A 22,026-nucleotide genomic window follows, 5' to 3' on the forward strand; every position below is an offset into this window, starting at 1 on the left:
CAATCTAATTCTGTTCTAGAAGGGGAATTTTTTTTAAGCCAATAACAAAACAGTTCTAGTGCCGTGACTCAGTGGGAATGTGCTTGCCCAGCAGGCATGAGGCATGAGTTCCATCCTGATCATCTCTGCTGCCACAAAAATTGTGTGATCTCTGGTACATGCAAAAGACCTTAGTTCATTCCCCAATACCAAAGAAAAGTGGCAAATTCTGGTGCACCACCGCAAGTATATGTGAGCACTACAATGTAATTGTGTGACTAGAGCCAGCATTCCATTATAACCAAGTGTGCATCTCCACTGCTCACTGATGCAGCAAATGTTCAAGAAAGGAAAACAAAATAGGTGCCAGAGCCACAGTATAGTAGGGAGGGCATTTGCCTTGGATGTAGCTGACCTGGGTTCAATATCCACCTGAAATCCTACCAGGAATATGTATTAATTACTGCTGGGTCTACTGACCCCAAAATAAAACACACCAAAAATACAAAAGTGTTAGGATTTTGGCAAGGAAATGTATTTTTTTAACATTTGTCTGAAAAGTTACATAAAAACATTTACATGAAAATAAATTAACATGATTACTTAATTATATGTAATAATTATGTTGGAATATATTAACATTTTCATAAATTTAATAAAACTAAGATTTGGTTTTAGATTCAGTATCATGCTTCCAAATACCTGGGGCACACAGCTATCTGGTATGGAGAGCAGTAATAGCTTTTGTTTTTCACTAAGGGGCTGTGATGCTCTTCACAGCAAACCCTCTAGTTCCCAAAGCAGGTAAACTTTCTTCCTATCAACATGATGGAATATTAACAGTAACTAGGACTTGGGAATTGGCCATATTCTAGGACTCAGCAAATTTCTCTTTCTTTTTTTATTTACCCATCACAAGAACCATAGTTTATATGCCATATTGATTCCTTTACTTAATTACACAATGCTAACACTGAGATAGGTAATATTATGAAATCTTGAGCTTTTCCTAATTAGCCATCTGATAGTCCCCATAAAATCCTTGTCACCAATCCAAACACTATTAGCCAAATGTCCATAGCCTAGAGAAGGATTGGATAAAATTAATCACGGAGGAGGGTTGTAGAGCAATCAAATTGCAATTGAGATGCTTGTTAAAGCTTTTAGTAGTCTGGAGTATATGAGAATGTAAGTTTTTACCAAGTTTTTGAAATGAGAGGTGTGCCTAAACAGAAAAAAGACGAACCTGAAATCAAACCCTGTTGCCAAGATTTACTAGCCACAACGTTTTAGGCATATCATTTCACATACTAAATTTCCTTAGCTTAGAGTTCTATAAAATGTGACTTTAAACACCTCCTTCACGGTTGTGAGAATTCAGAATAATGTACATGATGCACCTAGTAGAGAGTCTGGCACACAAGAGGCACTTATTAACTGGTACTCTTCATTAGTATTTCTTGATTATAACTGATAGCAAGGATATCTTGAGACCAGTGAACACAGTCATATTTAGCCAGAATTGTCTCAGGTCTGAACTCTAGGTTGCAAACAAACACCACCTCCACGAATATGCCAAACATAGACCCCATCCAGAGGAAAAAGCTATTGAAGGGGAGGCTACTGTCAACAGCAGAACCTTTTGGGATGGCTAATCTTTAGACTAATCAAATGGCTGGTTTCTGTGTCCATAAGACACAGTAAGGACAAGGTCACTAAGGCCACTCCTGTAACTCAGTTCCTACTCTCATTTGCTCACAGGTTCTGCTAGAGTAGTAAATAACATCATTCAACACGTGACATCAAGGTGACAAATGTCCAAGTCTTGATTGTGGTCATGGTTTCACAGTTAAGATACATATTTCAAAGTTTATCAAAATTACACAATTTTAAAAATCCTGCAATAAAACTTCTTAAAAAAAAAGCATTTCATGGTGAGATTTCATTCTCTTTCCTGATCAAATTTTGATCTGCCACATAAGCACAGGATGGAGAAGGAAGGATTATTAATCCGATCTCCCGTATGGAGCTTACACCCCAAGCAAGACCACTGGTCTCCGTGGTTCAGAGTCAGCAGAGTCCTGAAGCTTCCTTGCCTACTGTGAAGCTCATTTTGGCACAGAAATGTGTGACTGGTACTTACATGAGTTGAGCCGAAATGACCTCAGAAGAGCATATTGGTCTGGGAAAGGGAACCTCAGGAGACAAAAAGCAGAGTCACTTGCCAAATACCAAATCTGCTTTCTAAGATACATTTGTCTACAAGTCATCCTGAATCCGTGAAGGAGACCTCGAGTCTTGGTCTGTAGGCACTCGGGCAAGGCCTAACAGATCCTGCGGGTGGTGTAGTCCAGAACCATGCTGGCAGCACCAAGCAGGGCAGGGTCAACCAGATCCGAAACTACCACATCTACATCCTGAGCTGAGGATAGGGCTCGTTGGCGGATGACATCTTTGACGATTTGAATATAGTGACTGGCGAGGACTCCAGAGAGGATCACCAGGGAAGGGTTCATAGTGTGGAGGATGTTCACAATTCCAAGACCCAAAGCCGTTCCAGCTACAGGGGAAAAAAATTGTTAAGGAGGGAATCTAATTGATGTGCCAAGGTGGGGAAGAAAGCCAGCAGCCAGTTAAGTCCACTCAGACTACAAAATAGAAAGCAGGAAAGAATGTTCATCATTTCTTCTTTTTTTTTTTTATCGTGTCCCCCCATCATCATTTATTCTTAATATAAAATAGTATCTGGCTAGAGTGATAATATAGCAGGTGAGGTGCCCAGGTTCAATCTCCAGCATCCCATGAGCACCACCAGGAGTGATTTCTGAATGCAGAACCAGGAGTAACCTGAGCATTGCCAAGGTGTGCCCCCCTACCCACCTCCCACACACACTGAAAAAAAGAAAAGGATAATGTGATACTTCAAAGTGAAAAAAACTAAGCAGAAAATTAGATATGATCCTCAACTATGTTAAACTGGAAGGAAATGATCTTTTTGGTATATGATCAGATTCAAACTGGTATACTTCCTGTTATTTCTCTGAATTTGTTGTAAAATGAACAGGTTGTTTTTTTTCTTTTTCTCACAACTATTAAATACAAAGGACCTGCCTAAAAAACTAATACTGTCAACTACATTAATGTGGTTTCCTTCTCAGTACCACTGAACAGCCTTTCCAAAGCATAGATCTGAAGGAAGCTGGACCTGGGGAGCCCAGGCATCTGCCATCCTATCCCCTGTGGTAGAGCCTTCCAGAGCCACAGACTTACCCGTTCTCAAGATGTTCTGGGCCTTTGTGTTGCCAAGTTTTGCAGCCTGAATGAGATGGGGTGCACCCACAGCCTCGTCTTTTGGCACTGACATCCCTTCAACCAAGAGCAGATCTTCTGTGGGAGCAGAGGGAAGGAGACGCAAGCATTAGTGATGGTGGGTGTCTGGTGGGAAGCCTGCATTACACTATAGGTAGCAAGACTATTTGGGAAGATAATATACTCTTTCCACATTGCGAAGCTTCAAAATTCACAAAATATACACACTATACCCACATTCCCTGGAGTCCTTGACTGCCTGTCAGACATCGTCTGGAGCCACTCCCAGGTATGACTATCCACCCGAAAGCAAGTCATTCTCAGTTCCCTCTCTCTGTCCCAGCTATTTCCCCTGAACATCAGACCCCAGTACCAGCTTTCTCCCACCTTTCTACTTGGGACATCCCAAGTGGATGGATGTCCTTAGCATTATTTTGCGCCAAAATTTATTCTTACATTCCTAGAACCAGACTCCTAGGCTGAAAAATTTGGTAGTCACTCTAAAATTCCCACCTAGATGCCCTCTCCATTCATCTCCCTTTCTCCTTGGAAAACAAAAACAAAGCTTGCTGAAGAATCTAAAATTCAGAGATATCTTGCTCTTAAGGCTGTCAGTGGCTTATCCATTTATCTGTTGCAGGTTTTAACTTACCTCTTGCTACACTTAACCCTTTGTCCTTTCTGTGCCTATAAAGGTTATTTGCCATGCATGAAAAATGCCCCCATTTCATTCAAGTATGCCATACTAATTCTTTCTGTTTTCAGATACCCTTTCACTCCCATCCCTCTGGAGCAGGCAGGAAGGGAATGTTGACATCCTTCTATGTATCTCTATACTTCCATCATCATTTTCATTGCAGTGGACACACTACATTATAATGATAATAACTTCTCATGCATTAGACTAGGTATCACTTGACTTTCATAACATATCCAGAAAACAGCTTAAATGCAAATAGATATCTCACAAATTAAAAAATTCACATGTTGGGGGTGGAGCAATAGCACTGCAGGTAGGGCATTTGCCTCATACCGGGCTAACGTGGGTTCAATCCCCTGGCATGCCACATGGTCCTGAGTTCTGCTAGAAGTAATTTCAGAGCTCAGAGCCAGGAGTAACAACCCCTGAGCACTGCTGAGCATGGCAAAAAATAAAATTCACAGGCTTACCAATGTGTATTTTCCATTAAAATTTGTTGTGAGAACTATACCACTACCAATCCATATACTAAAACTCATTCAGAATGGATTAGAGACTGAATTTAGAATCATACTATAAATTATAAAGACAAAAAAAGATGGTAAGCACCTTAAGCATAATGATATATCTTTGTGGATTCATCTCCAAAGAGAAGAGACCAATAAAATGGAGTAGAAATGAATCAGAAACATCAGACTAAAAAACTGCCAGTGCAAAATAAACCTCATGAAAAGGAAGCCAGCCTACTAAATGAGAGAAGATACTTGCAAACCTTATATAAAAGAGGTGAATATTAAAAATATATAAAGTACAAAAAATACAATCCAATTTAAAAATCAGCAGAGTAAATAGGCATTTCTCCAAAGATAGCCACAGACACATGAAAAGATGTTCTAAGTGACATCAGGAAAATGCACATGAAAACAAGGAGAAGAGCATCTCACACCCTGTGAATGGCCTGTACCTAAAAGATCAAAGATCTAGGTAAAAGTGTTGGCAAAGACATACAGAAAAAGAACTCCTGACATGAAACATGGTGGGCACCGGGCTGGTGGCCAGGGAGCTGGTGGTGGACGCGCTGCCCTACTTCGACCCAGGCTACGAGACACCTGGCGTGTGTGAGGTGTCTGCGGCGCTGGTGGAGGAGGAAACTCGCCGTTACCGACCCACCAAGAACTACCTGAGCTACCTGACTGCTCCGGATTATTCTGCTTTCGAAACTGATATAATGAGAAATGAATTTGAAAGGTTGGCTGCCTGACAACCAATTGAATTACTCAGTATGAAACGATATGAACTTCCAGCCCCTTCTTCAGGACAGAAAAACGTCCAGGTGGTTCGCATTGAGAATCTCAAACTAATGTCGCAACATGGATGTAATGCCTGGGAAGTGTATAATGAAAATCTAGTTCATATGATTGAACATGCACAGAAGGAGCTCCAGAAGTTAAGGAAACATATTCAAGATTTAAACTGGCAGCAAAAAAACATCCGGGAAGATTTCTGAGAAGACAAGTGAATTTGACTTGAAAGAAATCCACGTTCCAGCTCTCCTAGAAGATCAAGGAAAGATCCGGGCTGTGATGTGAACTGTTATTTTCCGGTTTTACAATAGCAAATATAAAAACTTCAACTTAAAAAAAAAAAAGAACTCGACATGGTGGGAATGTAAAACAGTTAAGTTTTATGGAAGTTCCACATAATATTGAGTATTATGAGGAATATTTAATATTATGGAAGTGTCTCATTAAAAATAGGGTTGGCTTAGTTACAGGAAGTAAGGTATTTGCTTTGCATGCTGCCTACCCTGGTTTGATCCTCCATACCTCATATAACTGGCCCCCAAGCCAGTTCTAGTTGTGGTCAAACCCCAATATATATACATACAGATGTATACATAATTTGTTATGTATGTATATATCGCTTATATATAAAGATAAATTTTATATAAATCATAATATAAATTTTATATAAATCATAATATATGTAGACTATTACTTTATGATACAGTAATATATAAAAGATATATGTATATGTAAAAATACATGTGTTATATATATTCTTTTATGATCCAGCAATTCCATTCCTAGATATATATCTAGGAATGTATATACCAAATATAAAAACACTAACTTTAAAGCAACATGGCCTCAATACCTGGGCCTTCAGGGGGTATGCCTCTCCCAAAAAGATACATGCACCCCTTTATTCAGTGAAGCAGCATTTAACATAGCCAAGAACTAGACACCTCAAACACCATCTATCATATAATTAGATAAAGATGATATCTACAATGTAATGTAAAACTCAGCCGTAAAGAAAGGATGAAACTTTGCATCTGCACAACATGAATAGAACCTGAAGGGATGATGTCAGTGAAGTCAGAAGGAGAAAGAAAAATGCTTACCAGTTTCACTCCTAAGTGGAATATAAAGAAACAAAGCAAGTAGACAAAACATAAATAAAACTCTTTAGACTTCTATTTGTTTGGGGGCCACACCTGACAGTGCTTAGGGCTTGTATCTTGGTTCTGCATTCAGGGATTCTTCTGGCCTGACTCAGGGGATCATAGGCAGTGCGAGGGATCAAACCCAGGTTGGCCACATATAAGCAAAATACCCTGCCCAGTGTATTCTCCCTCTGGCCTCACCTCTTAGACTCTTGGCAAAAGATGGAGGCAGTTAGGAAGGAAGAGGGAGTTGGGCTGGATCTCTGATGGTAGGATTTATAGTTTACCAAGATGATAAACTATGCCTAAAACATACAGTGTTATAAACCACTAGGACCCCAAGTAAAATAAATAAATAAATAAATAAATAAATAAAAAACAGAAAATGTGACAGAGTACCCAGACTATGCTAGAGGTTGAGAATTGGAAACGCAAGAACATGTCCCTTGGCTCCTGGAGCTAAGAACTCTGTCCATCTCCAGCTCTTGGGGGGGTGGGGGGGGGAATAATGCTAATCCGGGTCAGAACCCAGGACTCTTTCCATCTGCAGTATGAGGAAGGCCTGCTTTTCCTCTAGGACTTGGAAAGGCTTTGGCCTTAGGGTTCATCTTTGGTATCTCTACTGTGAAGTACTTGCATATGACGACTATGTAATACCACATGGCTATATAATGTAAAAACCAACCATCATGTAGTTTTTTTGCTTCCCTCTGCAAGGCCAGTCCAGATGCATATGCTTCAATGCACCCATGGCTTCCACAGGAACAATCGGGTCCGTCCAGAGACACAACAAGGTGGCCAAGTTCTGCAGCACAGAAGGAGCTTCCGTGGATCAATTCATGCTGATGGATGATTCCACCACCAATGCCTGAAGTGACAGACAACAAGTACTGAGAAGGGTTTTTCTTGGGAACTGAAAACTGATTTGACAAGGCCTTACCTAGTCAGCAGAGCTTTAGAATATGAGGGTTTGTTTAATATGTACTTGCCTAAATGACTGAAAATTTCCAACTACCAAAACTATTTGGAATCATTCTGGATAGAATTTTTTTTTTTTTTTTTTTTTTTTTTTTGATTTTGGGTCACACCAGCAGCACTCAGAATTTACTCCTGTCTCTGTGCTCAGAAATTGCTCCTGCCAGGCTCAGGGGACCATATGGGAGGCCGGGATTTGAACCACCATCTGTCTGCATGCAAGGCAAACGTCCTACCGCTGTGCTATCTCTCCGGACCCCAGAAATGCTTTTAATAGCTGTTCTGAATACTGTGTTGCATCTGCTTGGATCTTTAGGCTTTTTTCTTTTTTACTTTTGTTATTACTGTAATCTTTTTTTTGGAGGGGATTCACACCTGATGGTGTTCAGGGGTTACTCCTGGCTCTGCACTCAGAAATTGCTCCTGGCAGGGTTGGGGGACCATATGGGATGGTGGGAATTGAAACAGCGTCCATATTTTGTTGGCCGCGTGCAAGGTAAAACGCCCTACCACTGTGCTATCTCACTGGCTCCTACTATTATCTTTTTTTTTTTTTTTTTTTTTTGTGGTTTTTGGGTCACACCTGGCAGTGCTCAGGGGTTAATCCTGGCTCCATGCTCAGAAATTGCTCCTGGCAGGCACGGGGGACCATATGGGATGCTGGGATTCGAACCAATGACCTTCTGCATGAAAGGCAAACACCTTACCTCCATGCTATCTCCGACCCCTACTATTATCTTTTTAAATTAAATTACGATGAGACAGAATTGGTCATACAATGTTATAAAACCCATCCCGTCACAAGTGTTCACAGCCCACTTTCCCTCTACCAATTTCCCCAGTCTCTATGGCGCTCTCTCATTCTCTCTTTCTCTAGTCTCTCTTCTCCCTCCTTTTTTTAGGCAGCATGGTTTGCAATACGGTTATGGAAGGGTATCACTTTACTTTTCAATTCCCAGTTCTTTTCCAGAGTGATTCTTTCCAGCTATTACTATCACAATGCCACTTTTTTTTTTTTAATTCTGGAAACTCAAAAGTTCCCAACAAACCAGAAAATACTTAATTCAGGAAAAACACTCAGCTTAATCTTAGTAAGAGTATTTCTGGCATCTGTGGGTATCACCATTTACATCCCAGCTTGATAGTGACCTTGAATAATAGCCCACATTCCCAGGATACACAGCAATACTGGGAGGAACAGGTCAAACTATACTCTCCAAGTATGGGTGGTAGGGAGGATCTGCTTGGTGGAGGTTCTAGAGGATGAGCTCACTCATTTCCACGACAGCTACCTCAGAACCTGCCTTAGGCTTTAGTGGTTAGATAGGGCATTTGTCAAAAACATTTAAATGCAAAATATATTTATAGGATAATCACTGATATAGGATTATCACTGATAATCACTGGTGCCTTGGACAATAGTTAATAGTGGGCTGAAAAAGACTGAGGAAAAGGCAGAAAACAAGTTACTTCAGGTAATAAGAACTTTGAAGAGTTCTAACAATTTTCTGTAGTTCAACACCCATGTCCGAGGCAGGACACCTGCAAGAGCCCAAAAAGCAGCCCTCATTCTCATTTGCTGTGTTTGTTTGCAGTGCTGGGCATCAAACCCAGAACCATGCACCAAGTTCTCATACGGTCCCACAACTGGGCTCTATTCTAGCAGAAAGTGATGTTGCTATCTTGAGTGTGGAAGATGTACCTCAACATTACAATCTAGTGCCTGATGTTACTTCCTCACATCTCTTACCTGTGCCTGTAATCAGTGTCACAAAGTTTTCCACGCCTTTTCCTTGGCCAAATTTTCTTTCTGCCAGGGCAGCACAGTTACCATCGTTGTCCACCCACACAGGGAGATGCAAAGTGTCAGACAGTGGGGTCCTGAGGTCCACAGAGTTCCATTCTTGAATCAGTTTGGTAGAATGCAGCACAATGCCTTCCAGAGGATTTACACGACCACCAGTGGAAATGCCTGAGCTCCACCACAAACACAAGGAAAACAACTGATTAGCAATCTCATGAAAATATGCTAATTTTCTGGGCTTAAAGCCGAAATTCATTCTCTCAAAGTCTTCTAAAACAAACATTACACCAAAGACTGCAAGGGAATGTCACAGTTTTGTATTAAATACATAGATTTAAAGTGTAAGTGAAGCATTTCTCAAAAACTTATTCAGTGTCCTAGAATTTCCATTCTTGGGAGCCCAAGACAGGATTTGGCATATACTGACTTGACTTTTAAACATCAGAAGTCAGTGGTTGTACTGAAAATGAACATTTTATGGATACGTAATTCACATTCTTACCTACGCCCAAAATTCTGCAGTTCAATTTTACAGCGTCTGCCGCAGCTTCAACACACATCTGCAGGATTAATTTAATCCTCTCTTCATAGGTTTTAGGATTAAACTGGGTATACTTCTTAACTATGTCACCCTATAGGAAAAACAAAACAAGGTCAGTTTCACTGTAGTGGCTATGGAGCACCGGTGAATCTGTTCCTACTCCAGACACTGGGGTAAGGAAGGCCGGGTAAAAGGAGGTAATGGCTTTCTTGGGCAGCCCTAGTGGATAAACCAAGTTGTGTCCTAGGAAATGAGTGGTCAACATGAACCAGATGGGCTCCCTCTAATAATGTTAGGTGATGCTGGCTAGTTTGAATCTAGTTAATTAAAAGTTCATATTTCTACCTTTCCAAGTTAACACAATATTCTTGTTTAAATAATGGAGCAACAATATGAATAATGCAAATGGCAAAGCTTTATTTCCAGTAACTGAAGCCAATAAAGGTATGATACCATGATGACAGCTGCTTCTACTTATCTTGGTTTTCAATTTATTTTCTTACTTGTTTATTAGGTAAATTTCACAGTATTGCTCGCTAAGTATGTATTCTTGAAAACTGAAAACTAACTAGAGTTCTGTTAGTCTTTGATTCAAACTTTTAAGAAGATCTAATCATTTCTACCCAAGTCATTTAATTATTGGGGGTGGAGGTGAGCGGAGAGTTGGGGACCCTGCTGGAGATCAATCCAGATCTTCTGAATTGGAAGCATGTGCTGAGCCCATTTTATAATAGAATTTTATAATTTTCTTTGTGTGTATGTGGTTTTCTGGTGTACTCTTATAACTATTTGTTCCTTTGCTGCAGTAACTGGAGGTTTGTACACACTTCCTTGTCTGGGATACTTTGCCGGGGGTCCAACACTTGCTTGTGGTTTGCCTGAGATTCCAAAGGGCAGTGCTGCCAGAACTACACTTGGCATGTGGGCAGCTAAGTAGAGAAGATAACCTCCTGCTTAAAAGGAGGGTGTTCTGTCAGATATCCCCAGGCTCAACGATTTTCACTTTTATTGTTTATTCCTTGTTTATTTCCTTCATAATTCCAGGGTAATGTTAAATAGTGTTGAAATTCAAGATTCTTTTCCTCTTGATATTTATTTTCATTTATTGTTTATTTTGTAAACAGTCAAAACCTGACTGCACTCAGGGATTACTCCTGGCTCTGCACTAAAGGACTGCTCTTGGCAGGACTCTGGGGATCCTATGCAGCACCAGGCAAACACATTACATCTCTCCAGCTCCTCCTCTTGATTTTAATAGGAATGTCTCTGGAGCAATGTTTTCCAAAGAGGATGATACTATCCTCTGAAGGGTGCTGGATGGTCCAGGGGGCCTTAGTAGTATAAGATGCTACTGGGGGGATGTTTTCTGTTTGCTTAAAGAAGTTAAGTTTCACTTCTCTGTCATCTTCTCAACTGGCCACCTCTGCATCTCCTGAACCTTCTAGCTGATCCCAGTAGTCTCAACTCCTGACTCTCAATTCCCTATCTTTTCAGCAAGCCCCTTCCATCCACATCTTGTCAAATAGCTCCAACTCACCTCATCATGACTCACTTATATGGTTCATACTTATACTTCCTATCACTGGGAAACAATCAGCAGAGAAAGGAAAGAGTGACATCCAACCTAATCCCGCATGGTCTCCAAAAAACATGAACTACAAAGATTCACCCTCAGCACGGCAGAAGCACAGCAAACACAATGGGAAAGATGTGTAGCACAGTGAGTTAAATAACCACAGAAGGCTCAACCAGAAGTAAGCAGCCCTATAAACTCAAGAATGACTTTAAGGACACCATGATGAGAATGTTTAATGAGTTAAAATGGCACAAGCAGTCAGCAAAGCACAATAGAGGAAATGAGAAAACTACAGTCAGAAATGACATAAGTGAAGAAAATGGTTGGTGATAGTAAAAACAAACACAAAAAGTTGCAACTGAATGTCTGTCTGAGCAGCAGAGTCAGAGACTGAGGAAAAGATCAAGGCATTCCAAGATGAGATGCAGGAGAATTCTAGAGAACAACAGATAATTGAAAAAAGTCATGGAAGAAAATTAATGTAGTAACTCCAGAGGACTATGGGATGAGTTCAAGGTAAATTGTATAAGAATCATCGGTGTCCCCAAGGAACAGGAAGGCAAATTTGATGAAAAGTCACTAGTTAAGAATCATAGCTAAGGGGCCGGCGAGGTGGCGCTAGAGGTAAGGTAAGCGCCTTGCAAGCGCTAGCCAAGGAAGGACCATGGTTCGATCCCCCAGCGTCCCATATAGTCCCCCCAAGCCAGGGGCAATTTCTGAGCACTTAGCCAGGAGTAACCCCTGAACATCAAATGGGTGTGGCCCGGAAAAAAAAAAAGCATCACAGCTCAGGACCAGAGAGATAGCATAGATGTAGGGCATTTGCCTTGCATGCAAAAGAACGGTGGTTCGAATCCCGGCATCCCATATGGTCCCCCGAGTCTGCCAGGAGCAATTCTGAGCGTAGACCTAGGAGAACCCTCTGAATACTGCCGGATGTGATCCAAAAAACAAAAAAAATCATAGCTAAGCTGCCTTCCTGTACAAGATAGCCAAGAAGATGCCATTGAAAACACAATCTCCAAGGCCCAAATCCAGAGAATCATTATAAAGAACTGCTGCCTTGTTCCCTGTCTGCTTTCCTGCAAAAGACAGCCAAGAAGACGCCATCAAACACAATCTCCAGGACCCAAACCCAATAAGGGCCACACCCAATAAGGTGGAGCCAGAGAAGTGCTGCTGCTCCACTTCGCTCAGCGGCTGCAAGCATTTTCTAACCCACGAACCCCCACACAGCACATAGTAAAAACCACTATACACGTGTTGCAATGGGGAAACAATGCAGGACAATACCACTCATAGAGAATGAAGATGACATGAAAAGTACCAACTACCTAGTTAGCCTCTCAGATAAGGAGTTTAGAGTATTAATATGGAGACTGTACTGTGCTTTGACTCTAATCCTTAAAAAGAACCCACTTAAAATTTGAGGTTAACTTAAGCTAATATGCATGTATATGGAAATGTAAAAAAATACTATGCCTGTAATGTTTAAGGAGTTATGTAAGTCTTATGGCTTTAGATTGCCTTGTATGCTGTTAAGAAATATTATAATGTGTTACAATCTGGGGACTGAGGGACAAAGTAATTGTACATGGATTCTGTCTTATTTATCTTAACGTTCTTTGGTTCTTTGGCTGAAATTTCAAAGTTAAGATATCAGCAAGGGGACTTCTGAGAATTATGTTATGGGTGATTGTCCTTCCACTGTAACTTTACCTTGTACTCTTTCTTTGCATCCTTGTTCTCATAATTAAAAATAAAAAAAAATTAAAAATAAAATATGGAGAATGCTCAAAGAACTCAAAGCAAGCATAGACAGATATGAACAGACCATAATGGCAGAACTTACAACCAAAATAAGAGGTCTGAAAAACATTGGTAGATGAAATGAACACCATAATGAAAAACCTCTCCAAAGGAGCAACAGCAGCTGAGGATGGGGTTAGCAAGCCAGAGGATGAGATCAGAACATCCTCATACAGCAGAAGAGACTGGAAAAGAACCTTAAAGCAAATGATCAGACATGAATAAAGAATGTGAACAAAGAATGTGAACAGATGAAAATAGAAGTCTTTGATAGGGGCCGGGCGGTGGCGCTGGAGGTAAGGTGCCTGCCTTGCCTGCGCTAGCCTAGGACGGACCGCGGTTCGATCCCCCAGCGTCCCATATGGTCCCCCAAGAAGCCAGGAGCAACTTCTGAGCGCATAGCCAGGAGTAACCCCTGAGCGTCACAGGGTGTGGCCCAAAAACCAAAAAAAAAAAAAAAAAAAAAAAAAAAGAAGTCTTTGATAAACTCAACAGAAACAACATAGGAATCATTGGCGTCTCAGAGACCCAAGAAGAGAATATTAAGAAGTGTTGGAGGGAGAGTGAGAAGAGGAAAAGGAGAAAGAAGAGGAGGAAGAAGAGGAAGAAGGGGAAGAAGAATAAAAAGAAAAAAGGGGGCCGGAGAGATGGCATGGAGGGTTAGGGCATTTGCCTTGCATGCAGAAGGATGGTGGTTCGAATCCCAGCATCCCATATGGTCCCCTGAGCCTGCCAGGAGCGATTTCTGAGCATAGAGCCAGGAGGAACCCCTGAACACTGCTGGGTGTGACCCAAAAACCAAAAAGAAATAAAAAAGAAAATAAAGAAAAAAGAAGAGGAGGAAGAAGAAAAAGAAGAGGAAGAAGAGAAGGAAAAGAAGACAAGAAAAGAGGAAGAATGGGAAGAAGAGGAAGAAAAAATGAAGAGGAGGAGAAAAAGGAAGTAGAAGAGGAGGAAGAAGAGAAAGGAAGAAGAAAATGAAGAGAAGAAAAAAAGAAATGGACTTAAGATTCATTTTTAATTTTTTTTTCTTTTTTTTTTTTTTTTTGGTTTTTGGGCCACACCCGGCGGTGCTCAGGGGTTACTCCAGGCTGTCTGCTCAGAAATAGCTCCTGGGGGACCATATGGGACACCGGGATTCGAACCAACCACCTTTGGTCCTGGATCGGCTGCTTGCAAGGCAAACGCCGCTGTGCTATCTCTCCGGGCCCTCATTTTTAATTTCTTTTCTAATAATAGTGTCTTTTTTTAAGCATCGTGATTATAAACGTTTGTAGTTGAGTTTCAATTAAAAACAAAAAACTAAGTAATAGGGAGAAGAGCTTTGAAGTGAGCTCCACTGAGTACTTTATCAAAAAGCAAGGAGACAGCAATAACTTAACAGAGAGGAAACCAGAAATTCCTATGATTTACCTGGAATGAGCCCTACAACATTTCCCAGCTGAAAATTAAGGTACGATAGGAAGATTCAGGAGTTGGATAGCTTCCTGGATAGTGACATTCAGAAAATACTTTTCAGTGCTTAACTGCCTGCAACTATAAAATGAAACTATTTTTCCCTACACAAATGAAGATTTTATGCATAAAAATAACAAAATGACAACAAGAAGCTCGAATCCTGATGCATGCGTGTTAAGCATCCATTATATATTATTTTAATCTCATTGTAGACTACATGACTAAGCTCATGGGTCAACTTCCCACATGCAGAGAATAAAACATACAGAAAGCTCTTGCTTTTAAAAAGTTCAATTTGCTCCACCTTTTTGAACGTTCGACCTTTGTTAGAACCTGATTTTGTAAAAAAAAAAAAAAAAAGGAAAAAAAAGAATCATAGCTAAGAATTTTCAAGAGTTGAATATAAGCACCAAGATCCAAAAAGCCAGTGGACTGTTCCAGCAAAATTAGATTCAAACAGAAAAATTTCAAGGTACGTTGTAATCAGAATGACAATACACCAAAGATAGACAAAAACTAAAAGGAGCAAGATAAGAAAAAGAACTTACAAAGAAGTCTATGCAGCTTCCCTTAAAATTTTTTTTCTGGTTTTTGGGTTACACCCAACAGCACTCAAGGGTTACTCCTGGCTCTATGCTCAGGAATCGCTCCTAGCAGGAATGAGAGACCATATGGGATGCAGGAATTTGAACCACCATCCATCCTGGATCGGTTGTGTGCAAGGCAAACACCCTAGTGTTGTGCTATCTCTCTGGGCTCTCCCTTAAATTATTTTATTTTGGTTTTTGGGCCACACCTGGTGATGCTCAGGGATTACTCCTGGCTATTCGCTCAGAAATCGCTCCTGGCTCGGGGGACCATCTGGGATGCTGGGGAATCGAATTGAGGTCCATCCTAGGTCAGCCTCATGCAAGGCAACCGCCTTACCACTGTGCCATCACTCCGGCCCCTAAATTTTTTTAATTCTCTTTTCTTTACTCTTAGTAAACTGTACATTTATATGATGTATCTATTTCATGTTAACTTAAAATATATTAACACAGCTGGAGGAACAAATAGCTAAAGTCCTCACAACTAGAGATTTTCTCCACAGAACTGAGCTCACCTGGAAAGGGGTAGCTGGGAGAGGCCTTTGAGAAGTGCATGGAGTAGGGAAGAAGGCTCTCCAGTAATCGGTGTAATACTAAAGTGATGTATGATGGATAACAGTATTATAAAGCATGGTACCTCAATAAAAATACTGCCAAATATTGCCCCCCAAAGAAGGAAAAAAGTATTCATTGGCCAAGGAGCTATCTCAAGAACTATCTCATGGCTTTGTAAAAGCCTCAAATTATCCCCTGAGCATCACACCACTAGATGTGGCTCTGGTGACCATCCAGGCCCACAAATTAACTGTTACTGTCCAGCCTATATAGATGGGCCAAATATGGCCAGAAGTTACCCCCAAGTCCCTGAGCACTGCTAGGAAAAAACTCTGGCCCTGCCCAATTTTAGGGTTTTGTGTGTGTGTGTGTGTGTGTGTGTGTGTGTGTGTGTGTGTGTGTGTGTGTGTGTGTGTGTGGGTGAGGGGATGCAGTTGTGCTATACCTGGCAGTGCTCAGGTTACTTCTGGCTCTGCCCTCGGGAATGACTCCTGACAGGCTCAGGGGTCTAGATGGATATGGGAATCAAACCCAGGTAGCCATGTGCAAGGCAAGCACCATACTTGCTTTGCTACTGTTGGAGCCTCATGTTTGTGTGATTTTTGATTTTTTTTTTTAATTTTTATTGAAACCATTGTGTTTTACAAAGTCCTTCATAGTTGAGTTTCAGTCATATAATGTATCAATCTCACCACCAGTGTCGATCTTCTTCCACCAGTGTTTCCAGAGTGTGTCCCATGCTACCACCTCTGCCCCCAGCCTACCAGCATAACAGGCCCATTTTAAGTTTTAATTGTTAAAGTTTGGGTCTCACAATTTCATGAGTTGTTGACACTGGCTTTGTGAGTGTTTGTTTGTATTTTTAAAGAAGAGCTTTTGGTTTCTCTTGGGAAAATCATGGTTTTGTTTTACTTTTCTCTAGCTGACCTAAGCAACATTGTGTTTAAAATTCTTGCTATCGCCATGGATTTATTACTAAAACTTTATATATCTCCTGTAATGTAAATATAGACTTTTCTGAAGGGCCAGAAGATATCACAGAAGTCAAAAGTCCATGTTCTGCATGTAGGAGCCCTATCTGTTCCCACTCTACAACACTGAGCCAGAAGTCTCCTGGCTCTGAGCATTGCTGGGTGGGACCACCCCCCCCCCAAATGTTATTTTCTCTCTGGCAGGTTTACTCTTCCTTGTTAAGTCACTGGAAATCATTTTAACAAAGATGTTTGTTATTTTTACTTGAAAGGCATTCTCAACATGGTGATGATTTGATTCAGAGACTAAAAGGTCTGCTGTATTCACCTAAAATCATGTTCTAGACCAGTGTTTCTCAACAGGATATTCCATCGGGATATCACCAGGATATTCCAAAGAGGCCAGTAGAAAAAAATCACAAAAATGGCCAAGGAGGGGGTGAGGGTAAGGAAACCAGGTCAGAAAGAGTCATGAGCAGAAAAGGTTAAAGACTGGCCTCTGGCCAACCACAGCTGGGCCACAAGAGCAGAGGCTGGAGGTGACTGTTCTCAAGGAGAAGGGCCCTTATGCCCTGTGTAGAGCCTCCCTCATCATCCTCCACACTCAGGTAATGAAACTGCAAGCTCCTGGGGGACAAGCACCCTCTCTACTCCTGAAGGTGTCACATGAAGTTGTCATGTCTATTATCTTGGATTCCTGCACATTATATTTTTATTATTTTGGGGAGGGTCATACCCGGTGGCACTCAGGGATTACTCCTGGCTCTGTGCTCAGAAATCACTGTTGGCAGGCTCGAGGGACCATATGGGATACAGGGAATTGAACTCAGGTCCGTCCTGGGTCGGCCATGTGCCAGGCAAATGCCCTAATGCTGTGCTATCTCTCTGGCCCCCTGTACATTAAACTTTTATAGACAAGCACCATGACTAATAAAATGATAAAGCAGACTCTGAAATGAATCCAAAACTCAATGTCTAGAGCCAGGGATGTGGCTAAATGGCATAACACTTGCCTTGTGTATTTGCAGCTCTGAGTTCAATCCCCAGCACCAAGAAAACAAAACAGAACAATACTAACAATACTCTGGACATGATTATAACTTCTCATATGTGTTTCTAGTCCCTCGAAAAAGACTTTTTAAAAAAAACTAGTTACTCATCTGGGATACAAACCAGTTGTTTTACCTTCATGCTGACTATGGCAACTCGGAGGTTTGTCCCACCAAGATCCACAGCCAAAGCACTTAGAGTTTCAAGAATATGGTCAATATCTTGAGAGATACTCTCCTTCACAGGAGGAAAGCAGAACTTCTTTTGCAGTGGTTCTTGAAGATCAATTGATTTGAGAAACTTCAAAATTCTTGGAACGGCATTTCCATCCCCATATATCTTTGAACTGTAAAATCCAAAAACTCTATTAAAAACACTTCTTTCTCCTCACCATGTGAAATGATATTGAGGACACAAAAGATGTCAGTGGGAGCTGGTACTGCAAGTAATAACCTGACCTGCTTCTTTGTTTTTTTTTGTTTGTTTGTTTTTTTGGGCCACACCCGTTTGATGCACAGGGGTTATTCCTGGCTAAGTGCTCAGAAATTGCCCCTGGCTTGGGGGGACATTATGGGACGCTGGGGGATCGAACCGTGGTCCTTCCTTGGCTAGCGCTTGCAAGGCAGACACCTTACCTCTAGCACCACCTCGCCGGCCCCCTGACCTGCTTTTTAAAATAACGTCTGAAAGTCTTCAGGAATGTCTTAGCTAAATACCTGAATATCACTGTTGCAAAGTTGAATTCCACCGTTGATTAGAGGCATCTATTACCAGTCTTAGATATATAGACATTAACAAAATGTCTGTGTTACCAAGGGAAAAAAATCTTTGTTAAACCAATTTTTTAAAGTCTTCAGAGTTTAGGGAAGTGATTTTATTGCTGTTGTTCTTTTTGTTTTGTTTTGTTTTTGTTTTTGGGCCACACCCAGCAGTGCTCAGGGGTGACTCCTGGCTGTCTGCTCAGAAATAGCTCCTGGCAGGCACGGGGGACCATATGGGACACTGGGATTCGAACCAACCACCTTTGGTCCTGGATCGGCTGCTTGCAAGGAAACGCCACTGTGCTATCTCTCTGGGCCCGCTGTTGTTCTTTTTAATTGTTTATGTTTGTGGGGGAAAAGTTATCCAGGGGGAAAAATGTCATTCAAACACAGACAAGCTCATAAATTCAAAAATCAAAAGGAAGGCATTTTAAAATGTTGAACTAGACTTAATTTGTTTAACTTACTGCTTTTATTCTTTTTTCAACCTGGTTAAAATTTTTTTTCTCCCAAATTTCATCTTGTGGAGGTAAAAAGTTTTGTCAGTTTTTCAGGAGATTTTCACTACATCAGTCTCTAAGAGCAGGGAAGAACCACAGAGAGCAGCGATCGCCTTTCCTTCCACAGACCTAGGCAGCTATGCTCATGACATCCAGCTCAGTCACTCCACTAGCTTTACTCTTTTTTTTTTTTTTTTTTTTTTTTTTGGTTTTTGGGCCACACAGTTTGATGCTCAGGGGTTACTCCTGGCTATGCGCTCAGAAATCGCCCCTGGCTTGGGGGGACCATATGGGACGCCGGGGGATCGAACCATGGTCCGTCCTACGCTAGCGCTTGCAAGGCAGACACCTTACCTCTAGCGCCACCTTCCCGGCCCCTAGCTTTACTCTTGACACCAACTTTCTTCAGCATCTCAGTGCCAAAAAGGAGCAGCCAGAGGTCCAAACAACCTAGTCCTGCCCTGAGCTCCCACAGCCAGAGGCCAACAGCTGAAAAACCAGAGTTGGCCCTATTAGACTCTTTATTTTTCTTTAAGAAAACCAGTTATGGGGGCCGAGAAATAGCATGGAGGTAAGGCATTTGCCTTGCATGCAAAAGGACAGTGGTTTGAATTCCTGCATCCTATATGGTCCCCGGAGCCTGCCAGGAGCGATTTCTGAGCATATAGGCAGGAGTAACCCCTGAGTGCTGCCAAGTGTGACTCGAAAACCAAAAAAACAAAACAAAACAAAAAACAGTTATGATTTCTGATAGTTAGAGACATTCAAAGTAGGCTAATGATGTATATCCAAGAAGAAGTACTATCTCACTTTACTGAAGCAAATAAGAGTCATTCTTTATGGGAAGCCTGGTAATGGCAAGCAGTGTGTCACCAGCAGCTAGAGTTCCCTAGGGATATAGGTGTTAGGATGATTAAACAGGGATCATGCAGCTTGAAATGGTATCCGAAGCAAATAGCCCTTAAAATCATCTTTAAAAACAGTCACTACTCACCAGGGGTACTGATTGCCAAACTGAAGCTTCAGTGCATGCAAGATTTTGTCCTGTGTATCAGCATCCCGGACATGAAGGACGTTCTCCCCTAGGAAAAAAAACATCAATATATTACAATGATTTGTTGTTGCTGCTGTTGTTTTGTTTTGAGGCAACCACGTGGTAAGGCTCAGGCCAGATGGGGTGCTAGGGAACAAATTCAGGTCAATCATGCCCAAGACAGGCACCATTACTACTAAGCTCTCTCTCTCTCTTTCTCCATCCCCATGCAATGATGTTAAGCCCAACTAAGCAAAGCATAAAGCAATTAGCAGAATGTTGTGTTCATAATTAACCATGAAATCCAGAAGACTTCAGAGTAAGTCTACTGGAGAAATGTTAACATTTTTACATTCATATGCATTTTGGTAGATAAATGTGTATACCAGCAATAATACATGCATACCTTAGAGAATGTCTGTGTGTGTAACCTCAGTTGGTTTAAGTGTGAAATGTAAGTAAGTACCTGTCTCTCTTCCAATCTGACGAGTTCCTAGATTGATCACAGGTGTTCCAAAGGCTCCAGCCTCCCGTACCCCACAGCTGCTATTCCCAATCATACAACCAGCATGGGCAACCAGCTGTATAAACTGGTCAAATGGGACATGTTTCACAGCTCGAAAATTGTCATGACGTTCAATGCCCATCTTCCGAATTACTCGAACCATCTCTTTGCTCCCTGTTGGTATAAAAAATATATATAAAAAGAACCAACGGTTAAATGGCTTATGAGCTACAGAAACCATTTTAACTGGCAAGTTATAGCAACATGTAAGGAAACTTCCCTATAAAAACATACTAATATCTATGAAAAATAGGAAATAACTGATCATTCTATGAATAATATCTACAATGTCTGCTTCAACTCCTCTAGGAATTTATTTAATTATTTTTATTTATTTTGGTGGAGAAAGGAATTGAACTGAAGGCCTCATAGATAGAAAGCACATCCTCTACCATGAAGCCACACTCCCTGTTGTATCTCACAATTTTAAATAGTAGCAGTTGAGACTTTCAAACAATGCTGGGCAAAACAAATACCTTTTAATGCCCCAGAAAAAGTCTTCAAACATCAATGGCTTGCTCAAGGCAAGCCAACAGTCTCTCATTATGGGAGATTCTCTGAATGGAAGACTTTGGCATACTAAGCTGGTAAGAGGGTCTCTGCTCAGTCATGCATACATTTAAATAAACATCAGCTCATTGGGTAGCACTGCCACTAATCAGATTTAGATATTGTGGCTGATATTGTACTTGAACTGCATGATTTGAAAAAGATACATAGGGAAGCAACATCTCATGCCTCCATGCTTGCTTCTCTACTCATCTTCTAGCTACTATCTACCAATGGAAACAAAATTCTAGTCTGGTTGGTTATTTAAGAGGTAGTTTGGTGATCAAATCATGCTTACCCAAGTCCAGGAGCTGCAGATTTAAGAGAAGCCAGGCATGCATACTGTTCTTTCCAACTCTATATGGCAAGGCAGGTACTGGCTGCAGGGACTTAACATCATGGAGCAAATCTTATTACTACTCCTGCCATCACCTATTGTTACTGTAGTACACAGGAAATTACATGGTGCTACTATTTGAAATTTGGATTTAATCTAAGGCTTCTCTCTGGCTGAAGCCTAAATCACAGGCACTAATCATGTTTTCCAAAGAATCCTATACTGGGGAACTGGGTATGAATCTGCATAATAATACGATATCTCGTTATTTCACTTTTGTTCTTTATGTATACTTTACCAAAAACCCCATGATGCCAAGGTTTAATCTGCAAACCTTTCATTTCATAGGGAGAAAATATCTCTAATTCTCATGATATGTAATTAGAAAAGTAAATTACAAATAACAGTATCACTGACAATGAATACTGAATAGGAAAATAATGACATTATAAATGTTTACAAAAAATAAAGACTAGAAAACAAAGTAAGATTTATAAGGAGAGGAGGGCACACAA

At 41.0% G+C, this 22,026-nt stretch overlaps 2 protein-coding genes across 3 annotated transcripts in view; one reads left to right on the forward strand and one right to left on the reverse strand.

Annotated features, from left to right (window-relative positions):
- Positions 1-1,653: 1,653 nt before the first annotated feature.
- The window catches only part of GNE (glucosamine (UDP-N-acetyl)-2-epimerase/N-acetylmannosamine kinase), a 40,073-nt gene continuing 19,700 nt past the window's right edge, over positions 1,654-22,026 (reverse strand). For both annotated transcript variants that reach the window (XM_049773279.1, XM_049773271.1), the window contains exons 5-12: positions 20,527-20,739; positions 20,022-20,109; positions 17,902-18,112; positions 9,719-9,848; positions 9,163-9,384; positions 7,123-7,305; positions 3,250-3,366; positions 1,654-2,539 (exon numbers count right to left, since the gene is read on the reverse strand). In XM_049773279.1, coding sequence (XP_049629236.1) covers positions 2,304-2,539; positions 3,250-3,366; positions 7,123-7,305; positions 9,163-9,384; positions 9,719-9,848; positions 17,902-18,112; positions 20,022-20,109; positions 20,527-20,739 — 1,400 coding nt within the window. In that variant the 3' untranslated portion in view covers positions 1,654-2,303. The remainder of the gene's footprint in view (positions 2,540-3,249; positions 3,367-7,122; positions 7,306-9,162; positions 9,385-9,718; positions 9,849-17,901; positions 18,113-20,021; positions 20,110-20,526; positions 20,740-22,026) is intronic.
- Positions 4,928-5,309, forward strand: LOC126009936 (pre-mRNA-splicing factor SPF27-like). The gene has a single exon (XM_049774258.1). The coding sequence runs from the start codon at positions 5,022-5,024 to the stop codon at positions 5,247-5,249; it is 228 nt and encodes a 75-aa protein (XP_049630215.1). The 5' UTR covers positions 4,928-5,021; the 3' UTR covers positions 5,250-5,309.

This window comes from Suncus etruscus, chromosome 1 (assembly GCF_024139225.1).
Source record: "Suncus etruscus isolate mSunEtr1 chromosome 1, mSunEtr1.pri.cur, whole genome shotgun sequence".
Taxonomy (NCBI): Eukaryota; Metazoa; Chordata; class Mammalia; order Eulipotyphla; family Soricidae; genus Suncus; species Suncus etruscus.